The 22,537-nt window shown below is 40.2% G+C and overlaps 1 protein-coding gene across 2 annotated transcripts in view; it reads right to left on the minus strand.

Moving 5' to 3' along the window:
* Positions 1–22,537, minus strand: part of Tmem245 (transmembrane protein 245) — a 104,534-nt gene that overhangs the window by 34,126 nt on the left and 47,871 nt on the right. For both annotated transcript variants that reach the window (XM_004638078.2, XM_023722952.1), the window contains 4 exons: positions 19,076–19,158; positions 13,066–13,156; positions 5,430–5,528; positions 3,232–3,363 (listed from right to left, as the gene is read on the minus strand). In XM_004638078.2, coding sequence (XP_004638135.1) covers positions 3,232–3,363; positions 5,430–5,528; positions 13,066–13,156; positions 19,076–19,158 — 405 coding nt within the window. The remainder of the gene's footprint in view (positions 1–3,231; positions 3,364–5,429; positions 5,529–13,065; positions 13,157–19,075; positions 19,159–22,537) is intronic.

Genomic DNA, 22,537 nt, shown 5'->3' on the forward strand with positions numbered 1-22,537 from the left:
TAAGAGTTAAGGACTCTTTGTGGAGGCCCACAGTCTGGCTGAAAGGCAGTTCAAAAAGTCAGATAGTGATTCTCAAAGCAGACCTCCTGGACAAGTGGCATGTCTGAGACCTTTTCTGAGGTTTTGTAAGGTCAAAACAACTCCCTCACCAGGTGTGGTGGAACATACCTGTACCATAATCCCAGCCTTAGGAGTCTGAGGCAGGCTTGCTGAGGTCAACCTGGGCTACATAATGAGTTCCAGGCCAGCCCGAAATACACAGCAAGAACTTTGTCTCAAAAGACAGAACAGAAGCAAAATTTCTTCTTGAAGGCATCTACATGGTAAGCACAGCAACAAGGGACAGCAGGTAGGACTGCTGGGCCATGGTGGGAATGGAGGTGACGCCTAACTGCCCTCCTGTTCTCTGTCCTCTTCACTACTGCAGGCTCATCAGCAGCTCTCCTTAAGAACTGCTGTACTTGGCAGCAAAAAGTATGTTTGCTTGAATCCACCTGTGAGTAGCTTCTTAGTATTCTGCACGTGGAAACAGAAGTTAGCCCACAGCACTTGCGCTGCTCACAGAAGTGAGAGAGCCCTGGCAGGAGGCACGGTGTGAGCGAGCGGGGAGCTGAGCCCAACCACTGTACAGAACACCATGTCTGTGGGAAAGACCTGCCTGCCTCAGCAGCTGCGGAAAGTCCCTCCAAGGACGACCAAAGTGCCCTCAGGAAATCCACTGATAGCATGTGCTGGCAATGAAATTTAAGTCTTTAAGGTAAAAAACCCATAATTTTAATGATTTATCAGCCATTTGTGACCTTGACAGCATCTTAAATTTTATTCTAATGAGTTAGATGATTGTAAAAAAAAATGACTTTTTAATGCTGTATTTTTTTTTAATCTACATTCTGAAGTCAGTGAACCAATATTCCAAACGACTAGTGTATCTTATAAAAAGTCACACAAACACAGGCTCCTAGCTAAGATGGATCAGTGGGCTTTACTACACCACTGCAAAACAGTTCAATGGTATGGCTACAGACTCCACGTTACAACTATACTTTTTAAAATATCATGTGCTCAGGTTTGGTGTAGTATCAAAGAACAGTCACAAAGGGCCAGGGAGATAGCTCAGTAGAATAAGCACTTGCCTGGCAAGTGCAAGGCCCTGAGTTCAATCCCCAGTACAGCAAAAAAAAAAAAAAGAAAAGAAAGAAAGGATAGCCACAAGAAAATCTGCTGAAAGTTCCCTCTCTTAGCTATATATTGTGGCACACACCAGTAATCCCAACAATCTAGGGGGACTGATGCAGGATGATCCCAAATTTGAGCCCAACTAGAAAAAATTAGTGACTTAGCAAGATGCTCAAAATAAAAGAACAGAGGAAGCACCCTGTGCAAAGACCCTTGGTTCAAACCCCAGTACCACCAAAACAGGTAAAGTCTTTTTCTCAAATAGATATCTGTGTACCATATGCCACATCAGCCCTGCCCCTAGGCAGGTTGAGCCAGCCACTGGGAATGGGCGTGATGGTGCACGCCTGTAATCCCAGCACTGGGGAGGATCACTGAGTCTGAACTGTATAGTGAGACCCTGTACCAAATAAACAAATAAATGAATAAACAAATGTGTGAGGCTGGGATGTTCCTTTCAACCAAAACAAACTTAACTCCACAGACAGTAGGCAGAGCAGATAGGAGAATCCAGACACTAAACAGATTTGCAACAATTAGAAGAATTACTCTTCTTGGTAAATCGTTTCTTTCATCTTAGACCCTAAATGTTTATGTTAACATGTAAAGCTGTAATCCCCAGACAAAGACACTTGAGAAAACAGAGAAGGGATTATCAAAAATGTAAAACAGCTGGGTGCAGTGCTGCACATGAAGAGGCCCAGCTAATCAGGGGGCTGCAGCAGGAGGGTCACTTGAGGCCAGGAACTTATTGCAAGGAAATGAGGGAGGGAGAAAGGGAGGAAAGAAAACATGAAATAAAAACTGAAGGATATGAATTTCTAGAATTGATTCCAAACTATTACAACTACACAGGTGAGTGGGAGGAAGGGCAGAGTGTGCATGCAAGAACTTGTTAAGAACTGAAGGAGCTGTGAAGATGGACTTGCAAGAAAGTCACATCTTTACCTTCATCTTCCTTATTTGGAAGCCAAAAGATAGAATCTAAAATGGCAAAACAAAAAGTGCAGTGTAAACATTATTTTAAAAATTTCTGGGGGGACCAGGGCGATAGCTCAGCTGCCTAAGCGCCTGCCTGGCAAGCCCAAGGTCATGAGTTTGACCCGCAGTACAAAAAAAAATAATAATAATAATGATAAAAAATTTCAGAAGTGAAGCCCGAGTGAAAGCTGTTTAGAGAACAGCTATCCCTAGAGATTGACACTGAGGCTCACAGCGGGGCAACTTCCTTTTTTTTAAAATTAAAATTATACAGCATGGCTTTTCATTTATAGTCACATATTACTTGGACAAAACTTCACTTAAAAATTCTTGTGACTGTGACTGTGAAAAGACCTCCCGACACGTGCCCCTGAATCCACAGAGCACCCCGCAATGCTGCAAGACTGCAGAAATGGAGGCGCGCAGCGGGACAGCACGGTATGCTAACAAGCTGAGCCTAGTCTTTCTCACGTAACAACTGCACTTCCACACCCAGGGCTGCACCCAGGACCCTCTGTAGTGGTCCACCTGGGAACACGCTGCTCAGCGAGGGGGATGAGGAATCCACCTGAGAATCTAAGAGCACACAGCACTGCTCATGCCTTCTGGGGGCGGCATCAGCCAGCCAAGTACTAGGGAGCCACATCTGAGGACTACAAGGTTTGGTTAACTTTCTTGTTCATTTAGAATTCTCAAATTCAGGGCTAGTGGCCAAATAGCTCAGTGGATTAAAGCACCTACAAGTAGGCACAGGGGCCTGGGGTTCGATCCCTCAGCATGCTGAGACAGCAACTGAGACTGGGTGTGGTGGCATAGACCTGTAATCCCAGCTCTTGGGAGGCTGTAAACAGGCAGATCACTATGAGTCCAATCTAGCAGTGAGACCCTGAACACCTTGTAGACCCTTCCCTAAAATACATACATACATACATACGTACATAGAATTCTCAAATTCACAAATGTCATGGTGTTAAAAATAGGGTAACTAAAGGTCTCAACGTGTGTAGAGAAAACCTGGAATTAGTTTCTACTTTTATCTCTAAATCCAATTTAACAATAAAGACTATGCCTTACCGACAGAAATGTCTCAATGTTCTCGTGAACAAAGGAGGCAAGGTCTTGCCAGTCCAGAATGTCTCCAAGCCAGCTGTTCTGACGACTTACATGCATCTTGTGCCCTTTGTGTCTTCCAGAATGCGTTACATTCTATGGAATAAAACAGTTCAGATGCACAATTTCCATCTTAAAGAGTAAAAATTACAAACATTTCAATTTGCTTTAGCTCCATTTACACACTTCAGTACATTATTTAAGAAATCGACTAAGGACTCCACCTAAAACAGTACTTTTCCATTTACATCCTAGACATTATACCTAAGTCTGGTTCAAGTGCTTCCCTCCTAAATACATGTTATTCCTCACCATCCGTAACAGTGTACTAATACAGCACTCCATCTTTTTCTTTTTAGTCTTTATGCCCCTTTCCTGGTTTCCGTATCTTGGCTCCCCCCAGCTTCTATTTCCCTTATTCATGATCTTTCTTTGCTTTTTGAGATGGGGGTCTTACTAGTAGTTTAGACTGACCTTGAGCTCACTAAGTAGCCCAGGCTGGCCTTGAACTCACAGCAATCCTCTTGCCTCAGCCTGAGTGTTGTGATTACAGGCATGGCCTTTATTCATCTTTTGTACAAGATAAAGGAGGGAGGGAGGAGACTATGATAAGCATGAATGAGGAGCAAAATCTAGTTCATCTATCTGTAAGAGAATCACATTGGCAGGAATAACTACATTTCAAAAAGAGATTTGAATAAACACAGTGACCAGGGAGGTTAGAATTCAGTGGTACACTGTTAATATTCTGTATGCACCCTCTTACTTTCTGAATCTTGCTTCCATTCTCTCACTTTTACAGGTGAAACAGTGATATGCGTCTCCACTACACAATGCACAAAGACTAGCTCACAGTGAAAGAAGTAAAGAAAATGATATACTTGTCCACTTACATCTATGCCTTTTAAGACTGATACTCTCCCACTGTAAAAGGAGATTCAAAATGGGTGAGGGACAGGCAAAGCTGATTGATAAGAAGCCCTAGAGTTGGCACAAAAAGGACATATGACCTTCCTAACCTAGTTCTGCAGCAGACAGTCAAGCACAGGACACTCACGCTATCTAATGGTCCCCTATTCGTTTTGGCTCTGTCTTTGAAACCCACAAGAGCCAAGCCTTTTTCCCCAACCTCCCCCATGAACAATAGCACCTAATCAAACATGCATCACTAAGCAACAAATTCAAATTAAAGTCAGCCCTCATCCTCTGCAATCCCAAGTTAAGAGGTTATACCTGCTTCTCCTCTCCATACACCAACCCTAGGGGAAAATCATCAGCTCTCGCCCATAATACATACAATATGCTCTCTGAGAACCCATCCGACCCAGGAGACCACATCTCAACAGAACCAACTGCTTTCAAATCATTTTTGTGCTTGGGGACAGACAGTATTACTCTTCATGATAAACCTCAAAGTAAGAAGATATATGCATACATATCAATGTTGCTCTAAAACAAAGATTTCTAGCAACTTTTAGATCTATTTCTTCCTCAAAGAAAAAAGTTCTTAATGTCTAGCAGTGAAATATAAAAAAAAGAAACTAGCCACATGTGGATACCGAGACCTAAAATTTGACTACCCCCAAATCTGAAATAATTGGTGTAAAATGTACACTAGATTTTAAAGACTATTTTAAAAAGAGAGTAAAATTATTTACAAACATATAAAATTAAGATTTATATATATATATATTATATATATTGAAATGAAAGCAGCTGAGGTATACAAAGGTAAGCAAAACATTACAATCGTATCATCGGTTTTAATTATTTTATACAGTTATGGTCACATGTGTCACTACAGGGACTGGAAGAACAACGGTGGTACAGTGCAGGCACAGCAGGTGAGAGGCTCTGGGTTCAATCCCTAGCACTACAAAAAACATGTACATAGCCATTTCTACCACACAAAACAAATCTAAAAGACAAGATGTTGTCTACAGAAGTGAGCAGAGGATGGAACACTGATACACCAGAGGGAGTAACAAGTTTTGCCCGGAGACTAACGACCAATGAATGCTTTTACTGACCTAAGCCTTAAAAATCTTGCTGCTTAAAAATCTCCGTAACTCAAATTCCAATGTTAATACAATTCTATCACATCAGTGAACCCATACAGCAAAAGGACTTTGCTTCCTATGGAAAATGTTAAAATGACTTACCTTTACAAACCAAGAATGATAGAGTCTGTCCCAGAGTTCTAGTACTTGCTTTTCAATTACAGCAGTATTGTTCACCTTGTCTCCTAGAATTTTATGAAGCTAGAAAAAAATGAAGATTTAACATTTCAGGCAACATTCCAATAAAACTAATAAATACTGGGTCTTCATTTGTTCCAAACCAAATTAAAATGTTCCAGACTTTCAATCATCACTAACCACAACGTTATTCTCTTAAATTCTGTATTCCTCAGTGTTCCCATAACATTCCTTTCCTTTGCTTCTCACATCTTTTTGCTTTTTGTCCTTCCTCTATTCTTGGTCTCTGAGAGCTACTTTGAATAACAAGAGAATGGAGCAAATGAAGTTGTTTGTTGACCTATCTCATCTCATCTACCTAGAGAAAAATCTCTTCCTTGTGGCCCATTACCCACCATTATTGATGACTCATGTTACGTGTAACTTAATATTAAGAATTGCCATAAAATTTTAAGACTTTCACTGTAAATACTAATGAAATCCTTCCATTAGTCTGCTTATTGAGAGACTCCAGGCCTCATATAACTATGACTGGGTGGAATGGCTTTCAGGTTTGTGAGAATCAAATACATTGAAACAAGATAATTTGCATTCATTATAAACTTGTTTTTTATTATTAAAACCATATGCAACATTAAAGATAAATCCAAAAGACAAATACTGAACTGTAGATCCATTTGTTTAATAAAAAGTGTGTCCATTTCTCCATGTCTCTGCAATTTTTATAACTATCTTCTTTGTTTTTACTGGTTTCATATTACTTCATTAAGTTATAATACTACTTAGTACCCACTGATAGGACATATAGTTAGTTCTCTGCAGTGAGCATTTTTATACATATGTATTATTTTGTAACCACTAATAGTAAGATAATAAATAACCAAAGAAAATGAAGGCTCTGACTATGACTGAATAGTCTTCTATAAAGATTATACCAATTACTACTTTCTAACATTGCATGGGCAAACCAATTTTCCCAAAGCTTTATGGACTAAGTGAAAATATTTTACATAATTTAGTGAATGTAAAATAGCAATCCATTATTTATCTTTTTTTCTCAAACTTTTTTTTTTTTTTCCATATTGGTTTACAATGTGTATTTACTGAACTTCTGTCTCCTGGATGTTGGCCTTATATTTGTTTGAGCCAGTCATTAGACACATTTGATGTACATGCATATTAATTTATTCATAAACTAGACACAAATTAATAAATGTAATAGCCACCTATTTCAGGAAAGCATTTTACAATTTAAATAACTTTTACCTATATTATACAGTCATTACAAAAAAACAAGAATTAGACAGAAAATGCTTTGGTTGGGCTGAGGATACACATCTCAGTGCTAAAGAGCCTGACTGGCAGGCACTACTCTGAATTTGATCCCCAAAGCCCCAGAAAAGGCGCGCGGAGGGTGAGGGGGAGCTGATAAAAGAAAAAAAAAAAACAGTTTTGTAATTATCTTTGTTCTTTTTAGAAAACAGATTTTGAGAGTCTATAAGGTCGTGCAATTAATTGGCAGTAAAGATAAAATATTCTCTAATGTTCTTTCAACTACAGCATATATAACCTGTGGGGGAAAAAACTACCTCACAGAGCAAATTACTCAAAATGATTAAAAATCATAATACAGTCTAATTTCATTTACTTACTTTGAATTATTAGTCTTTCATATCTATTATCTATCTATCTACCTACCTACCTATCTATCTATCTATACATCTCATGGTGTTCAGATACTCACTGACTTCTGCTACCAATATTCCCCATGAGCCTCTGAGATCTCCCTAACCAAGAGACCTAAAACTGTTAAGTCCGTACACAGCGGCCTTAGTGCAATAAAACACTATTTTAAACTGGCATTTCCTCTAGCTACCTTACTCCCAATACAACAGTGAATGATTCTAAACTACCACAACTATGGAAGTGAAGGACACTATCACAAAATTTCAAGTTACAAAATACTAATTTCCAAATTACCAACCATAGCGTAACAACACAGACTCAGAATGTGCCGCAACATTACAACACACGCTACCAGTCACAGGGAAGACTGAGCCAGGGTGCACAGGGTCCAGTGGACTCCACACTGCTTTCAGGAGAATGGCGGAAGCACATGTGCTGCTGATGGTATACGACCTGCTCTCTGCACACGAAAGGCAGGAAAGCAACAGGAGCAGTCACAGCGCCACTTGAGAGCCATCTTTAGGAAGGCACCTAATCGGGGTAACCAGAGAGGGGGTAAAGGTCAGGGAGCAACCGTCTACTCAGCCTGCTTGAATTCCCAGCAACACTGCTGCAGCTACCCAAGTCTTTCTTGATATATTTTCTTCTCTAAACTTCTATGTCACACACAGGTTGGTTTTTCTTCTACCTCAAATACCACTCAGTTGGCCGGCTTTAGACCTCCAAAAAAAGCTAACGCCCTCCAAGTCTATCTTTGGCTCTCTCCGTCTCTGTCTCTCTTTGGAAGGAGAAAGTTACAGGGACTCGGCATATTAAGCAAGTGCTCTGCCAGTGAAACATACTCCCCTCTTTGGTTCTCTTCTAGCTGTACTTTCTCCTTAAGCCATTTTTTGGCCTGATACCCACCCCGTTCACACACTATCGTCCTAATCACCAATACCTCAGTAGGGTCTGTGTTTTAAAAGTTCGTTAACATGAATCCTCATTAACGTAACTGGTGTCTTTATCTGAGAAGATCAGGGGACACAAGGAAGACCATGTGAGACAGCAACCATCTAGAAGCCAGGAAGAGAAGTCTCAGTAAAACCCAATCCTGCCAACAATTTGATCTCAGACATCTAAACCTCTAGAATTGTGGGAAGATAAGCTTCTGTTGTTCGAGCCACCCATCCTGTGGTACTTTGTTATATCAGCTGTAGATAACTAGCAGGCACCATGTCACTCAATCCCATAATACCATGTGATAAATCTCAAGCCACCACCTATTCCCCTAAAGCTCCAGCTGGGCATGTACAGTTGCTTTCATAGCAGCTCTATCTATTTAACAGGCATCTCAAACTGAGTATGCCTCAAATAGAACTACTGACTCAGCTATGATACCTACGCCACCGTTCACTTCCATGTCTTTTTCATCACAGCTACCATTCTAGTTGAGCAAGCCGAAATTTCCCTCCCACATACTTTATATCTCATCCGTAAGTAAATTGTTAGCACATCAAAAATACATCCCAAATCTGACCATTTTTCTCAATATGAATGTCCACAATCTGGTCCCAGGCACCAGTATTTCTCACATGGGCCATCTGAATAACCTAGCTGGCCTCCTGCATTCTGCTTTCTTGATTCTTTCCCCTCAAAGCAACCAAAACTCAGGACATATCCCTGCTATGTCTGTGTAACGAATCCCAACTTCTTGTCATGGCCTTATTCCAGCCACACAGGCCTCCACGCTGGCCTTCTGTCCTTCAACCACGCTTCTTACTACCTCAGAATCTTTGATTTCTCTCTGCTCTCAGCTTGACACATTCTTTCCCCAGACTGTCACCAACTGGACCTTCTTATCATTCAAGTCCTGTGGAAAAGTCTCCTCAGAATTCTTCTCTGGACTTTTTAGCCATTCTACACACCATTCTGAATCCCTCTGTACCACATTACTCTGTACACAGCACTTGTTAGCGCCTGAAATTATCTAGCATGGTTACAGACTGGCATGTTCTCCATCAGGTCATGGCAGAAAGGACAGAGAAGGCACATTATCTACTTTCTTGTTATTCTAGGGCAGCATGTCCAGATACAAATTTCAGAGATTCGTATCAAAGAAACAAAAGGGCGTCAAACAAAAGGAGAGCTTGAGCAAGGACACTGAATGAGGAAAGCTAACTGGAAGGAATACACAGAACCCAAAAGGATTTTTTTTTTTTTTTGGCTGGCTCAGGATGCCTTAAGGGCAGGTCTGGTAAAGCATGAGGATCTGGGGATTGAACCACAGTATCCTGAGGCTGACTCCCTTCACTTAAGCAGGCAATTAAACAAATGAGCTAATGGGCAGGCCCCCTAAAAAGGCCCTTTCTTTTTGTTCTTTTTTTTGCAGTACTGAGGATTGAACTCAGGACCTTGTACTTGCTAGGCAAACGCTTATATTCTACTGAGCTATCTCCCTGGCCCACAGAAGGGACACAGGAGACAAGGATGACCAAATAGGCTGGATGGGGCAGCCAACAACAGTTCATCCTCACCTGACATTCCAGAACACTCTTAAAAAAAAAAAAAAAAAAAAAAAAATCATTTATTTATTTGGTACAGGGTCTTGCTACACAGTTCGGACTCTAAATGATCCTCCTGTCTCAGCCTCCCCAGAGCTGGGATTACAGGACTGTACCACCACACCCAGTTTCAGACATGCAGTACCAGGGATTTTTTTTATTTTTTGGTGGTACCAGGGTTTGAACTCAGGACCTTGTGCTTCCAGACAAGTGCTTATTCTACTGAGCTATCTCCCTGGCCCCAAGAATTCTGTCTTTTTTTTTTTTTTTTTTTTTTTTTCAGAACCAGGGATTGAGCTCAGGCCCTTGTACTTACCAGGCAGGTGCTTAGACCACCAAGCTATCATTTTTGGGCATGACATTCTTTCCTAATTGCAGCCCTCTCTAGACATTAACTTTTACATTCCAATTCTTACATGATACTTAGCTAGATAAGATCTGAGGTTCCTAAGAAAGTTATAACTCTGGTTCCTTTTTTTTTAAAATTAATTTTATTGAGAAACAAATAGCAATGAGATAGTTTCAAAACCCATTAATATGGCAGTTCCAATAATTAATTGGGGCCGGGGAGATGGCTCAGTATAATAAGTACTTCCCTGGCAAGCACAAGGGCCTGTGTTCAATCCCCAGTTCCACAAAATAATAATAATAATAATAATAATAATAATAAATACATTGCATGTTGTTGTCTTTGTAGTAGTTATTCATTGTAAAAGATGTAGACATGATATCCTGTCCAAATACTATTAGTACAAATCTTTCTTCTCATTGAATTAAGAGAAAGTAGCTGTATATCTATCCTATTTTCTATATACAGATACAAAGTGGTTGTTTATTTCTATCCCCTTTTTTGTTTAGTTTTGTCAGAGATGGGTATTCCATTGCCATTTAAATATTGTAAGTGCGTGAATTTAGCAAGATAACCCAATATAGTCCACTAGTCCGTAATAGTGATGAGTTATATGTAGGACTGGTGATGTCAGAAGTTATTGACTTGAGTCTTTCACAGCTCAGCATATTAATATGGCTTTACTTTTTATACCTTGTTTTTATACTTTTCTGCTGGATGGTTAAGACCAAGATAAAGCAAGACCTATATAACAAAAAATATAACTTTTGTATCTCACAAGGTCAGTCAAATGCCCTCAGGATTTACCCTGAAACCCTGTACTGCAGTTTGTAGATCCTTTATCAGTGTCAGCCATGTGGATGAGTCACGGCCATTGCTTGACCAATGTACTCTCTGTGGAAGCCTGAGAGAATGTTTTCTCTCCATATGACTCTCCTTAGGCACACTCTACATCATCGATCACCTTCCTCTGTAACCCCATAATCACAACTCCAGCTTCAATTGGCTCTTTTAAAAAACAATTTCACTGAGATGTAACTCACATTCCTTACAATTCACCCAGATAAGTTTACAATTCAATGGTTTTTAATATCTTCACAGTATGCAACCATTATTACAATTAATTTTAAAACAGTTTTATTAGCCAGAAAGGAAGTCCCATGCCCATTAGCAATCAGCTCCTTCCCCTCCAGAATCCCTTATGCCCATAATCCACTCGGTTCTGACTCTGGATTTGTCTCTTCTGGATCTTTTATGTAAGCAGAATCATGCACATGCAGCCTTTTGTGACTTTCTTTCACTCAGTATGGCGTTTTCAAGATCAATCTACATTGTAACATTTGTCGATATTCCATTCCTTTATGTGGTTAAAATTGTCCACTTTACATATTTACCACCTTTGATTGATCCACTATCAGCTGATAAACATTTAATCATTATTTTTTAGATATTATCTTTGTCTATTAAATCAGGATCATACATATTTAATAATTTTGGTATCAGTGCCCACCTCTTTTTGGCTCTCTTTGATTCTACAATCTTTTCTATTTGTTCTTGGGGGGGGAGTTTCACTATGCAGTTTAAGTTGGCAGTGACCTTGCAACGATCCTCCTGCCTCAGCCACCTGAGTGCTGGAAGGACAGGCACATGCCACTCAGCCGGGTTGTTTCTACAGTCTTGAACAAAAAATTTCTCTATGTAATTAAAGATCTACATTTTAAAATCTAAGGTAGATTTCTCTAGCCATCCAAAATTCACTTTCTATTCTTGTTTCTCTGAAGAATTCTATAATATAAAACTCTTCCTCAAATATAAATCAAGAATAAAATGCTATGCTTTCAGCAAGTTTATAGAAGCCTTCTACAATGACTAAATCTTCCTTCTATGAACACCTGGGAGCTGTATCCACATATTTATTTTTCACTTACTCAATAAATAGATTTTCTAAAACCCTGATATGTGAGAATTGATTACGTTACTTGGAACAGACCCAAGAGAATCTGTAACACACCTTTCTCTCAACTTTTGACTGTGATTCTATCCTTAGATTAGCAGACCACCTTTTGTGCATATATCCAGTATAACTTCCATCATTTTGGGGTGGGTAGGGTCTTTTTTCGTTTTTGTTTTGTTTTTTTTGAACAAGTAATCCCATACTGAAAACTTTCTGGGCACAAGTCTCATTTCAAAAAATCTTGTGAATACACATAATCATAATTACTTCAGCATATTAAAACTGCAATTCATCTTTATTCTTATAGGCAAGACTGGGGCTTTTAAAAAGGATATCCCACATCCATAGACTGTAGGTTAATCTTTCAGCTGTGTTGACTGTCTTTTCCCCTCCACTCACTTCCCCTTCCCAAAGCTCCCTCCCCTGCAGTCAAGACACATTCCCCTCCCTTCATCTTCACTCATTAAACACCTTCCTTGAAATAGCTCTTGCTGACCTACGCTCCTTCAGGTTTACCTCAAGTGCCACATGACAGCCCTTACTCTAGTTCCAGGCACACACTCCCAGCACACTACAACAGAAAGAAGCAGGACTTAGAACTGGTCATCAGTTTGAAGCCAATTTACATGGCCACTGGGGACATTTCATCCTCTGTATGGCAGGGAAAATAATTCACATTATTAAAGCTTTCTTTGAAAGATTAAATGAAACTGACTGGAAACTGCTAAGCACAGTACCAGCATATAAGAGGATTTAATATGCATTAATACCTTTTTCTTCATAAAGGCTTGACCATGTAAGTTTAGTAATTATTCTGTCCTAAGCACAAATACAGAATCACATGCACCCTGGAGCCAAAAGTAAATGACTAACTCTCAGACTTCTTAGGCAATTTACATTATCCAATGTGACTACCAAAGAGGTGCAATTTCATTGTATGTTACTTCACATTATTTCAAAAACGGAAATTGCTCCAAACAGAACTTCTATTCATGCTTTTCCAAGGCCAGAATCCCTACCTATGAAGATCCTATAATGAGCAAGCCCCAAGAAAGGCTCCTCTCTTACCTTGTGGGTTATCCATTCTCGTCCATACTGATACACATTGTTAGCTGCAGAATTTAGGGCTCTTTGGACTACCTGCGCCTCAGGAAGCCAACTAATTTAAGCAGGAAAAAAAAGTAAAAAAAAAAAAAAAGGTGTATTTTTAATGTGTTGTTCCAATAACGCCATGAACTCCATACATGTACACAACTTAAACAAACTGTTGACCAGTCATTAATGTAGACACAAATGCAAAACTCCATACATGTACACAACTTAAACAAACTGTTGACCAGTCATTAATGTAGACACAAATGCATCACACGTAGGAATGTCTGGGGCTAACTAGCCAATCTACCCTAAGCACTTAAACCCACTGTCCCCACAGCCTCCCTTTCATTCTACTCTGCCTGGTTTCTCTGTCCATCTATGTCCTGGGTCACCATTCCACTCAGCACCAGGGGCAGTGGTTCTGGGATAATCAAGTATTTGACATCCAGGACAAAGTTCTCAAATGTGGTCCATGGCCTCTAATGATTTTATAGTATAAAGGTACAAAGAAGAAAGTTGGATCTCTAAACAGAAAACATGACTTGGGAGACAGTAGAAGAAGCTTTTAAATTATTCTAGTATTTATATTCATCTGTAGCTTGAGGTATCAATGAATATTTTCAATTATATGATACTATATTTTTATTGGAAATTATATACTCTATTGTGTTACTCAAAAATGTGGGGATTTGCAAAGGCACCTGGATAGATCTTTAATGACTGATAAACATCTAATAGTCTGGAAAAAAATGTGAAAAGATGTTGTATTGAACTCAGGACCTTGCGCTCGCCAGGTAAGTACTTATTCTACTAAGCTATCTCCCTGGCCCCATTCACCTTAAAGTGCTTATCTGTAAACTTCTGTGGGATGCCCCAGCTCCCCTTCTCATCTACCAAACTATTTGTCAACATACTTATGCAGGTGTCCTAAGAGCATTACATGAAACACTTGCCATAAGATATCTACTTAAGCCTAACCTCCTTGCAATGAGGCACAGGGCCAGGAACACCTGAGCAACCCAGGCTGGGATAAATGGGTTTGTGCCACCTCAGTCTGACACCATCACAGCCACACAAGTGTTCAGCCTGTTACTAGCACTCAGCCAAAGGATATCTCAGCAGAAAGCAAGTCCCTGCGTGATTCGGACTGGCCTACTCTCTCTTTCCTGAGTAAAAGTTAACGTCTATCATAAAAGGACTGCCAAGAAAGCAGCCCTGATTAAAAATAACTTGGTTTGGTCCACTGGGTTTCATCCAAGTAAGGGCAGGACTGGGCGATCCTCAGCACCATTTTAGTCCCATCTCCAAATGAGTCCTGAGGTGGATCACGAGGCTTGACACTACTGAGCCTGAACTAGCAAAAGAGCTCTAGACAATCAGCACTGTCCTAGATAAGAATAAGACCGGCTGCCACAGAGGAAAGTTCGCTCTGTCTAAGGAGAAGACCAGGCTGTTGTCAAATTGATGATCAGCAACTGACAGGTTTTTTTCTATAGCATGGAAGCAAGGTAACATCAGGAGAGGAGCCAAGTGCTGGCAGTAACCCATGCAGGCAGGCAAGGCCCACAGGAAGAGCACATCTAGTCCATGGCCCAGAAGTTTTCGTGGTCTCACAGCACTCACTTTTTTTTTTGGTGGTACCAGGTATTGAACTCAGGACCTTGCGCTTGCCAGGTAAGCACTTATTCTACTAAGCTATCTCCCTGGCCCCATTCACCTTAAAGTGCTTATCTGTAAACATCTGTGGGATGCCCCAGCTCCCCTTCTCATCTACCAAACTGAATCTCTCTGGTTAGTCCCACAATCCATGTGTATAACAGTCACCCATGTTGCTGCTTCTTAAAGCTGCAGTTTGAAAACTCAGCAAAGCATGGATCAGCAAAGGACATGGATTATGCCCCACAATGACACCCAGAGCAAACACAGTCACAAACGGTGAAGAAATGCTCCAGTCAGCACCCTCTGTCACAAGACTACTGGCAGAGAGTGAGGAATGTGCTCCCCCTGCATGGGCTTCCCAAACCCACCGCAGGGAGTCTAGACCCCACAAGGGCCTTGTAGAATGTGCACCCAGTTGGAAGCAAGTACACTGACTTATTTGCAACTATCTCCTCCACTAGGATTGGACGTAGGAATTCCCCAAGATCACTGCCTTCCTCACGACAGAAATCCACTGCAAATGCAGGAATCACTCCCCTTGCTCCATGCCTGCCCCCACTGTTCCGAATCCCATCCCCACCAATCTGCTGAAGGATCAGACCTTCTTCCCATCACCAAAGTCTAACTTGTAATCTCCCTGCACACATTACTCGGAATATAAAGGAACAAAGTATTGGACAGATTTTAAGGGAATTATGCTAAATGACCAAAAACCAATCTCAAAAAGCTGCATACCTCATAATTAGATTTCTATCATTCTTAAAACAGTATTACAGATATGAGCAGATTAGTGGTTGCTTAGGACTAAAGATAACACAGGAGAACGAACAGAGGGTAATAAAAGATGGCATGAGCTCTGTGATGGAGTTCTGTAACTTGTGTATACTGACAGCTTACACAGAACTACACATGATAACATTATAGGGAACACAGTGCATGCAAAATTGGTGAGAAATCCAAAAATGGCCTATTACACCAGTATAAATTTCCTAGTTACTGAATTAGTTACACAAGATGACAACATTGGAGGTTAGATGAAGAGCACATGGAGCCTTCCTATGCATGTCTTACAAGCACATGTGAATCCATAATTATTTCAAAGTTTAAACCAAGTGAACAAAACACCACTCACAGCTATTTGGTCTCAAGCAGCTCAAATTCTGTATGCCTTCAAAACAGTAGAAATGGCGCTTTATAATTCAAAGCCAGCATGGAAGAGTTCACATTTATTTCTACTAAACAAGAACAACCAGCAAAGACAAAGAATCCTGTGCATATGAGGCCAAGACTGAGTTCTAGAGGACAATGCCTGAAGGCGGTCTGCCGTACCGTGGAAGGCTCCAGCCACTGCCTGGACTCCATGTGGTTTCCTCCCAAAATATAACTGCTGGCAGACACTGCCTCCTCCTTTTCATCATTCTCATTTCAAAACATATTATATTGAAAAGAGGCAGGCGGCAGAAGGTCTCACTTTCTACTCCAAGGCACACTGACCCCTAACTTCCCAATCCCAGTCCACTACACTCACAATATTTACATTCATGCTGGCTTGTTTTTCTCAGTTTGTACCATGACTCTATCTCCTGCTCCATCCTCAAATAAATGCACTAGTTATCCCTTGGTTTTAATATTTTTCAATTCTTTCTAGTTTCCCAATTCTTTCCCATCAATGTATACATAAGCTTCCTCTAAAATCTTAAAAATCTGCTGCACATGTCCCTCCACCCCCTCCCCGCCACTTTTTCACAGACAAATCTGAGAAAGAACAGGCCACACTTCACTCTTTCCCCATTTCCTCACTTCTCAACAACTTCTCAATACAATGCAGTTTAATTGGGTTCTGCCCCACCAATTGAATGGACTGCTCTTGCAGTCACTAAATCCAGCTCACTCTTGTGAAGTACACACCCATGGTGCTAGGAATTGAACCCAGGGCTTTAGGCTGTTCGCTTCAGTGAGCTACACTCCTAGCCTCTCTGCAGCAATTACAATGTGCTTGTCTTCTCCCCTTAGTTTTCCTCTTGCTTTTCTTATAGCCCATTCTCATTCTACTTTGTCAACTTACTGTTTTTTTTCTCAGCCTTAAAGACGGGGATGATCCAGAGGGCACACACCCAGGCATCTCTCTATGCATTATAAACACTTTCTTTCTGCTACCAAAGCTCCAACAGGTCTCTTGGGATTACTCAACCCCCCACCCCAATCAATATCAATTTACCCCGGATTTTGCTCTGACACTGTACAGCTGGTTACCACAGTCACTTACACTTATTACAACTACTTGTATCTGATCACAGCTACCTAAAATTCAGCAGACAAAAAACTAAGTTATTTTCTCCACTAAATCTGCTCTTCTATTTTCTGACTTTATGAATCCACCACCATCCATTAATTCCCAAAGTTAAAAACAGATCATACTAGATTTCTTCTTCCTATATCCAATTGAGCACCAAATAACATGCTTAAGACCAAATTTATCCTCTCTGTTCGCTCCTACTGTAACTGTCCACAAATCAGGACTTCAACACCTCTTATCAGGTCTCCAGTGCTCTCTCCTTTCTCCACAATGCAAATGAAGACTGTTACAGAAGGAAACCTGATGCCACCTCTCTTATCTTCTCAGTCAAGAGGATTAACAGGACTGCCACTTCTCCGCATCCCTTTGTGTCCCCTTCCTGCAGTCCCACCCACTCTGATCTGCAGGTAATCATTCAGCCTTCTGTTACTGAAGATTATATGCAGCTTCTACCCTCTAGAACTCAACATAAATGGAATCATACTCTATGACACTTTTTTTTGGCTGGATTTCTCTCAATTCACTCATTTTGAAATTAACTCATGTTGGTACATGGACTTTTAGTTCATTTGTATTGATGCTGGGTAATATTCCACTGGAGATATTCCATAATTTGCAACTAACAAGAAATACCGGGACAAGCACTCTGTGTATGCTCTAAGTTATACGGGAAATGAGTACATTTTGAAAATATTATTGTAAGATTAAGCCAGGTATGGTGGCACATGCCTGTAATCTCAGCACTTGGGAGGCTGAGGCAGGAGGGGGATTGTTGAAAATTCAAGACAAACCTGGGCTACAAAGTGAGTTCAAGGCCAGCCTAAGCTGCACAGTGAGACCCTGTCTCAAAAAAAAAAAAAAAAAGACAAACAAAAACCAGAATATTCAAACATGATTCTAAACCAAATTTGAGGACAGCTCAGTGGCATGGTGGCTGCCTGGCAAGTGTAAAGTCATGAGATCAATTCCCAGTATACCCCCCCCCAAAAAAAAATTACAAATCAAATTTGAGTAATATCCCAAACAGAATTTATTAATAGAAATAGAGTCAATGGAAAAAAATCAAAGCTGAGAATGTGGCGCAGTGGCCGAATGTCTGGGTAGCATGTACAAGGCTGTGGGATTATGCCCAGCACTACAAAATACAAAGGAGAAAAATCAACTTCAACCTCAAATGATAATCCTAAAATCAGCTAGTATTACCTAGGGGTTAATTAAAAAAGGGAAAAAAAAGTAGGTCATATCGTTTGTCATCAAATAACAATAAGATAAACAGCACAGCTCTGCTGAACACTGCTCACAAAGACCTAAAACCCTTCTTACAAAAGGCAAATTAAGGGCTAGCCAGATAGCTCAGTGGCCTAACATGCCTGCTTAGGCACAGCAAAGTGGCCAGGGCAGAACATGTAATCTGTGCCACAACTACCCAATTCTACCTGCCTTTGCAGTCCAGGATCAGCTACAGATAATAAGTAAATGAATAAATACAGTTATGCTCCAATAAAACTTTACTTCCAAAATCAGGTGGCTGGATTTGGTCCTGAGCCAGTTTGCCTGCCCTCTCCCCAAAAATAACACAAATGGAAACATGTCCAGCACTATACAGAAAGTTGAAGAGTCACAAGTTACAGCGCAATGTTCCTGGCAGCTGGCTAGAAGCCCTGGCTCTGAAGTCTGGCCCTGCCTCTGAGGAATTACCTCATGTCCCTTAACCTACGATCCAATCCTGCTTCCTCACTTGTGAATGGGGTAATGTCTTCAAGCTACCTCAGTCGCCGAGAGACAAGTGACAGGAGGTACCTGAGTATCACTTGCCATACATTGTTCCTAACATCTTAAGTACTCCCCTCTCTCTTTCCCCAGCATTTTATGCCATTCTCTGGCAAAAATCACAGTATTTATCAAAGCTTTAACAAAAAGCCTATCTTTTATTTTCCAATACAATTGTATTAGTGCAGAACATTTAATGCAAGCAGACAATAAAACTAGGCCATCGATCTCTACTCTTTTTCAACACAATATTCTTACTTTGCCCACTCCGGATGATTTGCCAGAGTCTCGTTAATCAGATTACTTGTGACTTCGATCATATGCACACTTTCTTGATGTACCTGTATTAGGGACAAAGAGAGAAAAGGATGTCAGTAACAAACCTAATTTTAATTTTATTTTTTACTGTATTACTGGAAAAATGCTTTTAGAATTAAATAATTACACATGTTGGTTGTAATTAACTCAGAAATGAGCACCAAAAATGAGAAACAGCAAGCATATTATAATTTCCTGCCTTTAGGAAACTAAACAATTTGGTTAAGAAATAAACACATACATATGTATAAACACTTAACACATATATGTATGAACACTTAACTATACATAAGCACATAGATCTTATATATACATATTGTATACGTTTATATATGCATGCATTACAAACATCAGAATTCATACACTCTAGGGTAAGATATACAAGCAAAAAAATAGCTAAAAGATTGAGTACAAAAAAAAACAAAAAACCTCAAACTGTACCTCTGATTTTGCCTTCCACAATAACCAACAAAATGAAAGGGGTGAAAAAGGAAGAAACTAATTGGGGGAAAAAATGTTTACCTACATCTTAATAAGAAAAGCGTAATTTGATGCTATTTGGAGCAGAGCATCACGTAAAGAAATATGACATTCTGTAGCACAATAAAGAGCCCCAAGCGTTCACCCCTAAACTGACTGACACACCCAGAAGCTTACAGATAGGCTGACAAATTCCTGTAGTAAACATGTAACATGCAAATCTATAGGGAAAAAAATATATCCTCCTCTTTTTCTGACTGAAGAAAAACAGAAACCACAGCAAGGGAGAAATCAGAGGAAAGAGACCAACAGTGATAGACTGATCCCACCCCATCTCTCACTGACACTAGCCCTCTGTGCAGGGAAAGCTCTAGAATATGGAAGGAATTGGGAGAAACACTATAAATCTTTTCCCACAGGAATGGATGTGACCTTATCCAAGTAACAAAAAACAAACAAACAAACCAAAAAAAAAAGAAAGAAAGAAACCCACTAGCATGAATCACATACAAATGACAAAACAGAATGGAGTCTAGGATATCCTAACAAGGTACACCAAGATACCCACACTGTCGCTCCAACCCAGTTTCAATTTTGTAGGACCCAGAGAAAGAAACACACACACACACACACACACACACACACACCCAGCTGCAATTTCAAGAGAAAAACAAACAGATTTCAGACAATGGGGAAACAATAACTCAAATAGAATGCCTTAAAAAAAGCCAGACCAAACAAGGCCTTACAGGTTCTTGTGAAAAACCTGGCTTTCACTTTGTGGGATCTGGGAAACTGCAGAGGGCTTTAAGCTTAGAAGTGATATAATGTTTCCTAAGTTTAGAAAGTAAATTTGGATGATGTGTTGAGCACAGTGAAGCAGGGAAATCAGCTAGGAGCGGACTTGCAATAGCTCATCCAAGGGACAGGGATAGACAAGAGCAGGCCACTGGTAGTAGCGATGCGGAGTAATTGGATTTGGGAGAGCTAACATCAATTGTCTCTCGCAAGTTAATCCAGCCTTGCATCCCTGAAATCAACCTCACGTGGTTATGGTTTATCATCCTTTATATGTATCGCTGGATTCCATCTGTTAACATTTGTTAAGGGTTTTGTGTCGGTCTATACAAGATACTGATCTATAGCTTTCCACTAATGTTGGACATTGGGCAGTAGCAAACTCAAGGTGAGCTAGGAAATGCTTCTTCTTCCACTGCTCTGTGAAAAAGGTTGTATAGGACAGGTAACATTTCTTTATTGCATGCTTGACAAAATGCATCAGTGAAATCACTTGGGTCTCAACTCTTCTCTGCAGGAAAATTTTCACACTGATTCCACTTCTTTTCCTGATATAGAACCACCCAACTGTTCTATTTCTTTAACTAGACACAGAAAGCTAATTATCGCAAGGTTTCTCCATATGAGAAACGCAAAAATAAATAATTTAAAGAGCACAATAAGGGACAGATGGCAGGAAATGTGAATCTGTAGGATCTTTGGAGGTGGGGGGAGGTTCAGGGGAAGGGGGAGGGGGCTACGTACCACCTCCCCAAACAAATGCAATTATTATGTTGTACAACATGTCTGAATAAAGAACTTCTTAAAAAGTTTTTTACATTTCTTCTCATATTTGTACTCTTTCTTCTTTATAAGAAACCTCTCCATTTAATCTAAATTATCAAATTTAATGGACATAATTTGTTTAAAATACTAAATTCCCTTTCTATTTTTTTAAAGACAATCTCACAGGCTGGGGATAGAGCTCAGTGTCATAAACACCTTCCTTGTAAGAGCAAGGCCCAAGTTCAATCCCCAGTACCACAAAAATAATACTAATAACAATCTGTGTAATCCAGGCTTGCTTCAAACTCATTCCTCCTACCTCAGCCTCCAGAATGTTGTCATTTCAGGCATGTCCCACTATACCCATCTTCCTCTGTTACCCTTTTAAGACCTATGAGGCCTGTACTACCCTTTAAGAGCTAGATCTATGAGCTCTCTTTCATCCTTTACACTATCTTTTCATCAGCCTGGTTAAACATTCGTACTTTATTAATATTTTTTCAAGAAAATATTTTTATGTTATTTTTTTTTTCTTTTTCCACTCCCAATTTCACTGACTTGAACTTGATTTTTCTTTCCATTTACTTTTTCTTTTGTATTTTAGGGAAGGGTCTATAGGGTGTTCTGGTCTCACTACTAGATCTGACTTGCAGTGATCTGCCTGTTTACAGCCTCCCAAGAGCTGGGATTACAGGTGTGCACCACCACGCCCAGTCTCAACTGCCAGCTCAGCGCACCCTGGGGGTGGGGTTGGCACTGCGCCCAGGTATCGAACCCCTGGCCCCTTCACCTACTTGCAGGTGCTTTAATCCACTGAGCTATTTGGCTGGCTCTTCCATTTACTTTAGATTTTTTTTTTTTTTTTTTGCTAGCTTCTTCAGACCTTGTGTAATGCCATAAATCCTCTTCCAAGCACTGCTCTACAAGAACCTTTTAAATTTTGATATGCAGTGGTTCACTTGTATCCACTTCAAAGTATTCTCTTATTTCCCCTGAAACTCATTTTTGACAGAAAATTATCTACATGTTGTTTAATTTCTGAGTATCTAGGAATTTCTCTTACTTCTGTTAGAGTCGATCTCTAATTCTATTGCATCAAACAACATGCTATATAATTTCACTACTTCCAAAGTTATTGAGCATATTGTTTATCCTGGCAAGTCTTCTATGTTTGTTTGAACGTAATTGTAATTGACAATTAGATGAGGATGATGACAGTATTTTAAAAGGTTTCTAGGGCTGGAGAGATGGCTCAGTGGTCTAGGGCACCTACTTAGAACAAGCTTGGCAAAGCATCAGGGACCGCGGTTCAATCCCCCAGCACCACATGCCAGCCAGCCCCGCCCCCTGGTGGGCTGA

Source organism: Octodon degus, unplaced genomic scaffold (genome assembly GCF_000260255.1).
Source record: "Octodon degus isolate 3935 unplaced genomic scaffold, OctDeg1.0 scaffold00094, whole genome shotgun sequence".
NCBI classification, from domain to species: Eukaryota; Metazoa; Chordata; class Mammalia; order Rodentia; family Octodontidae; genus Octodon; species Octodon degus.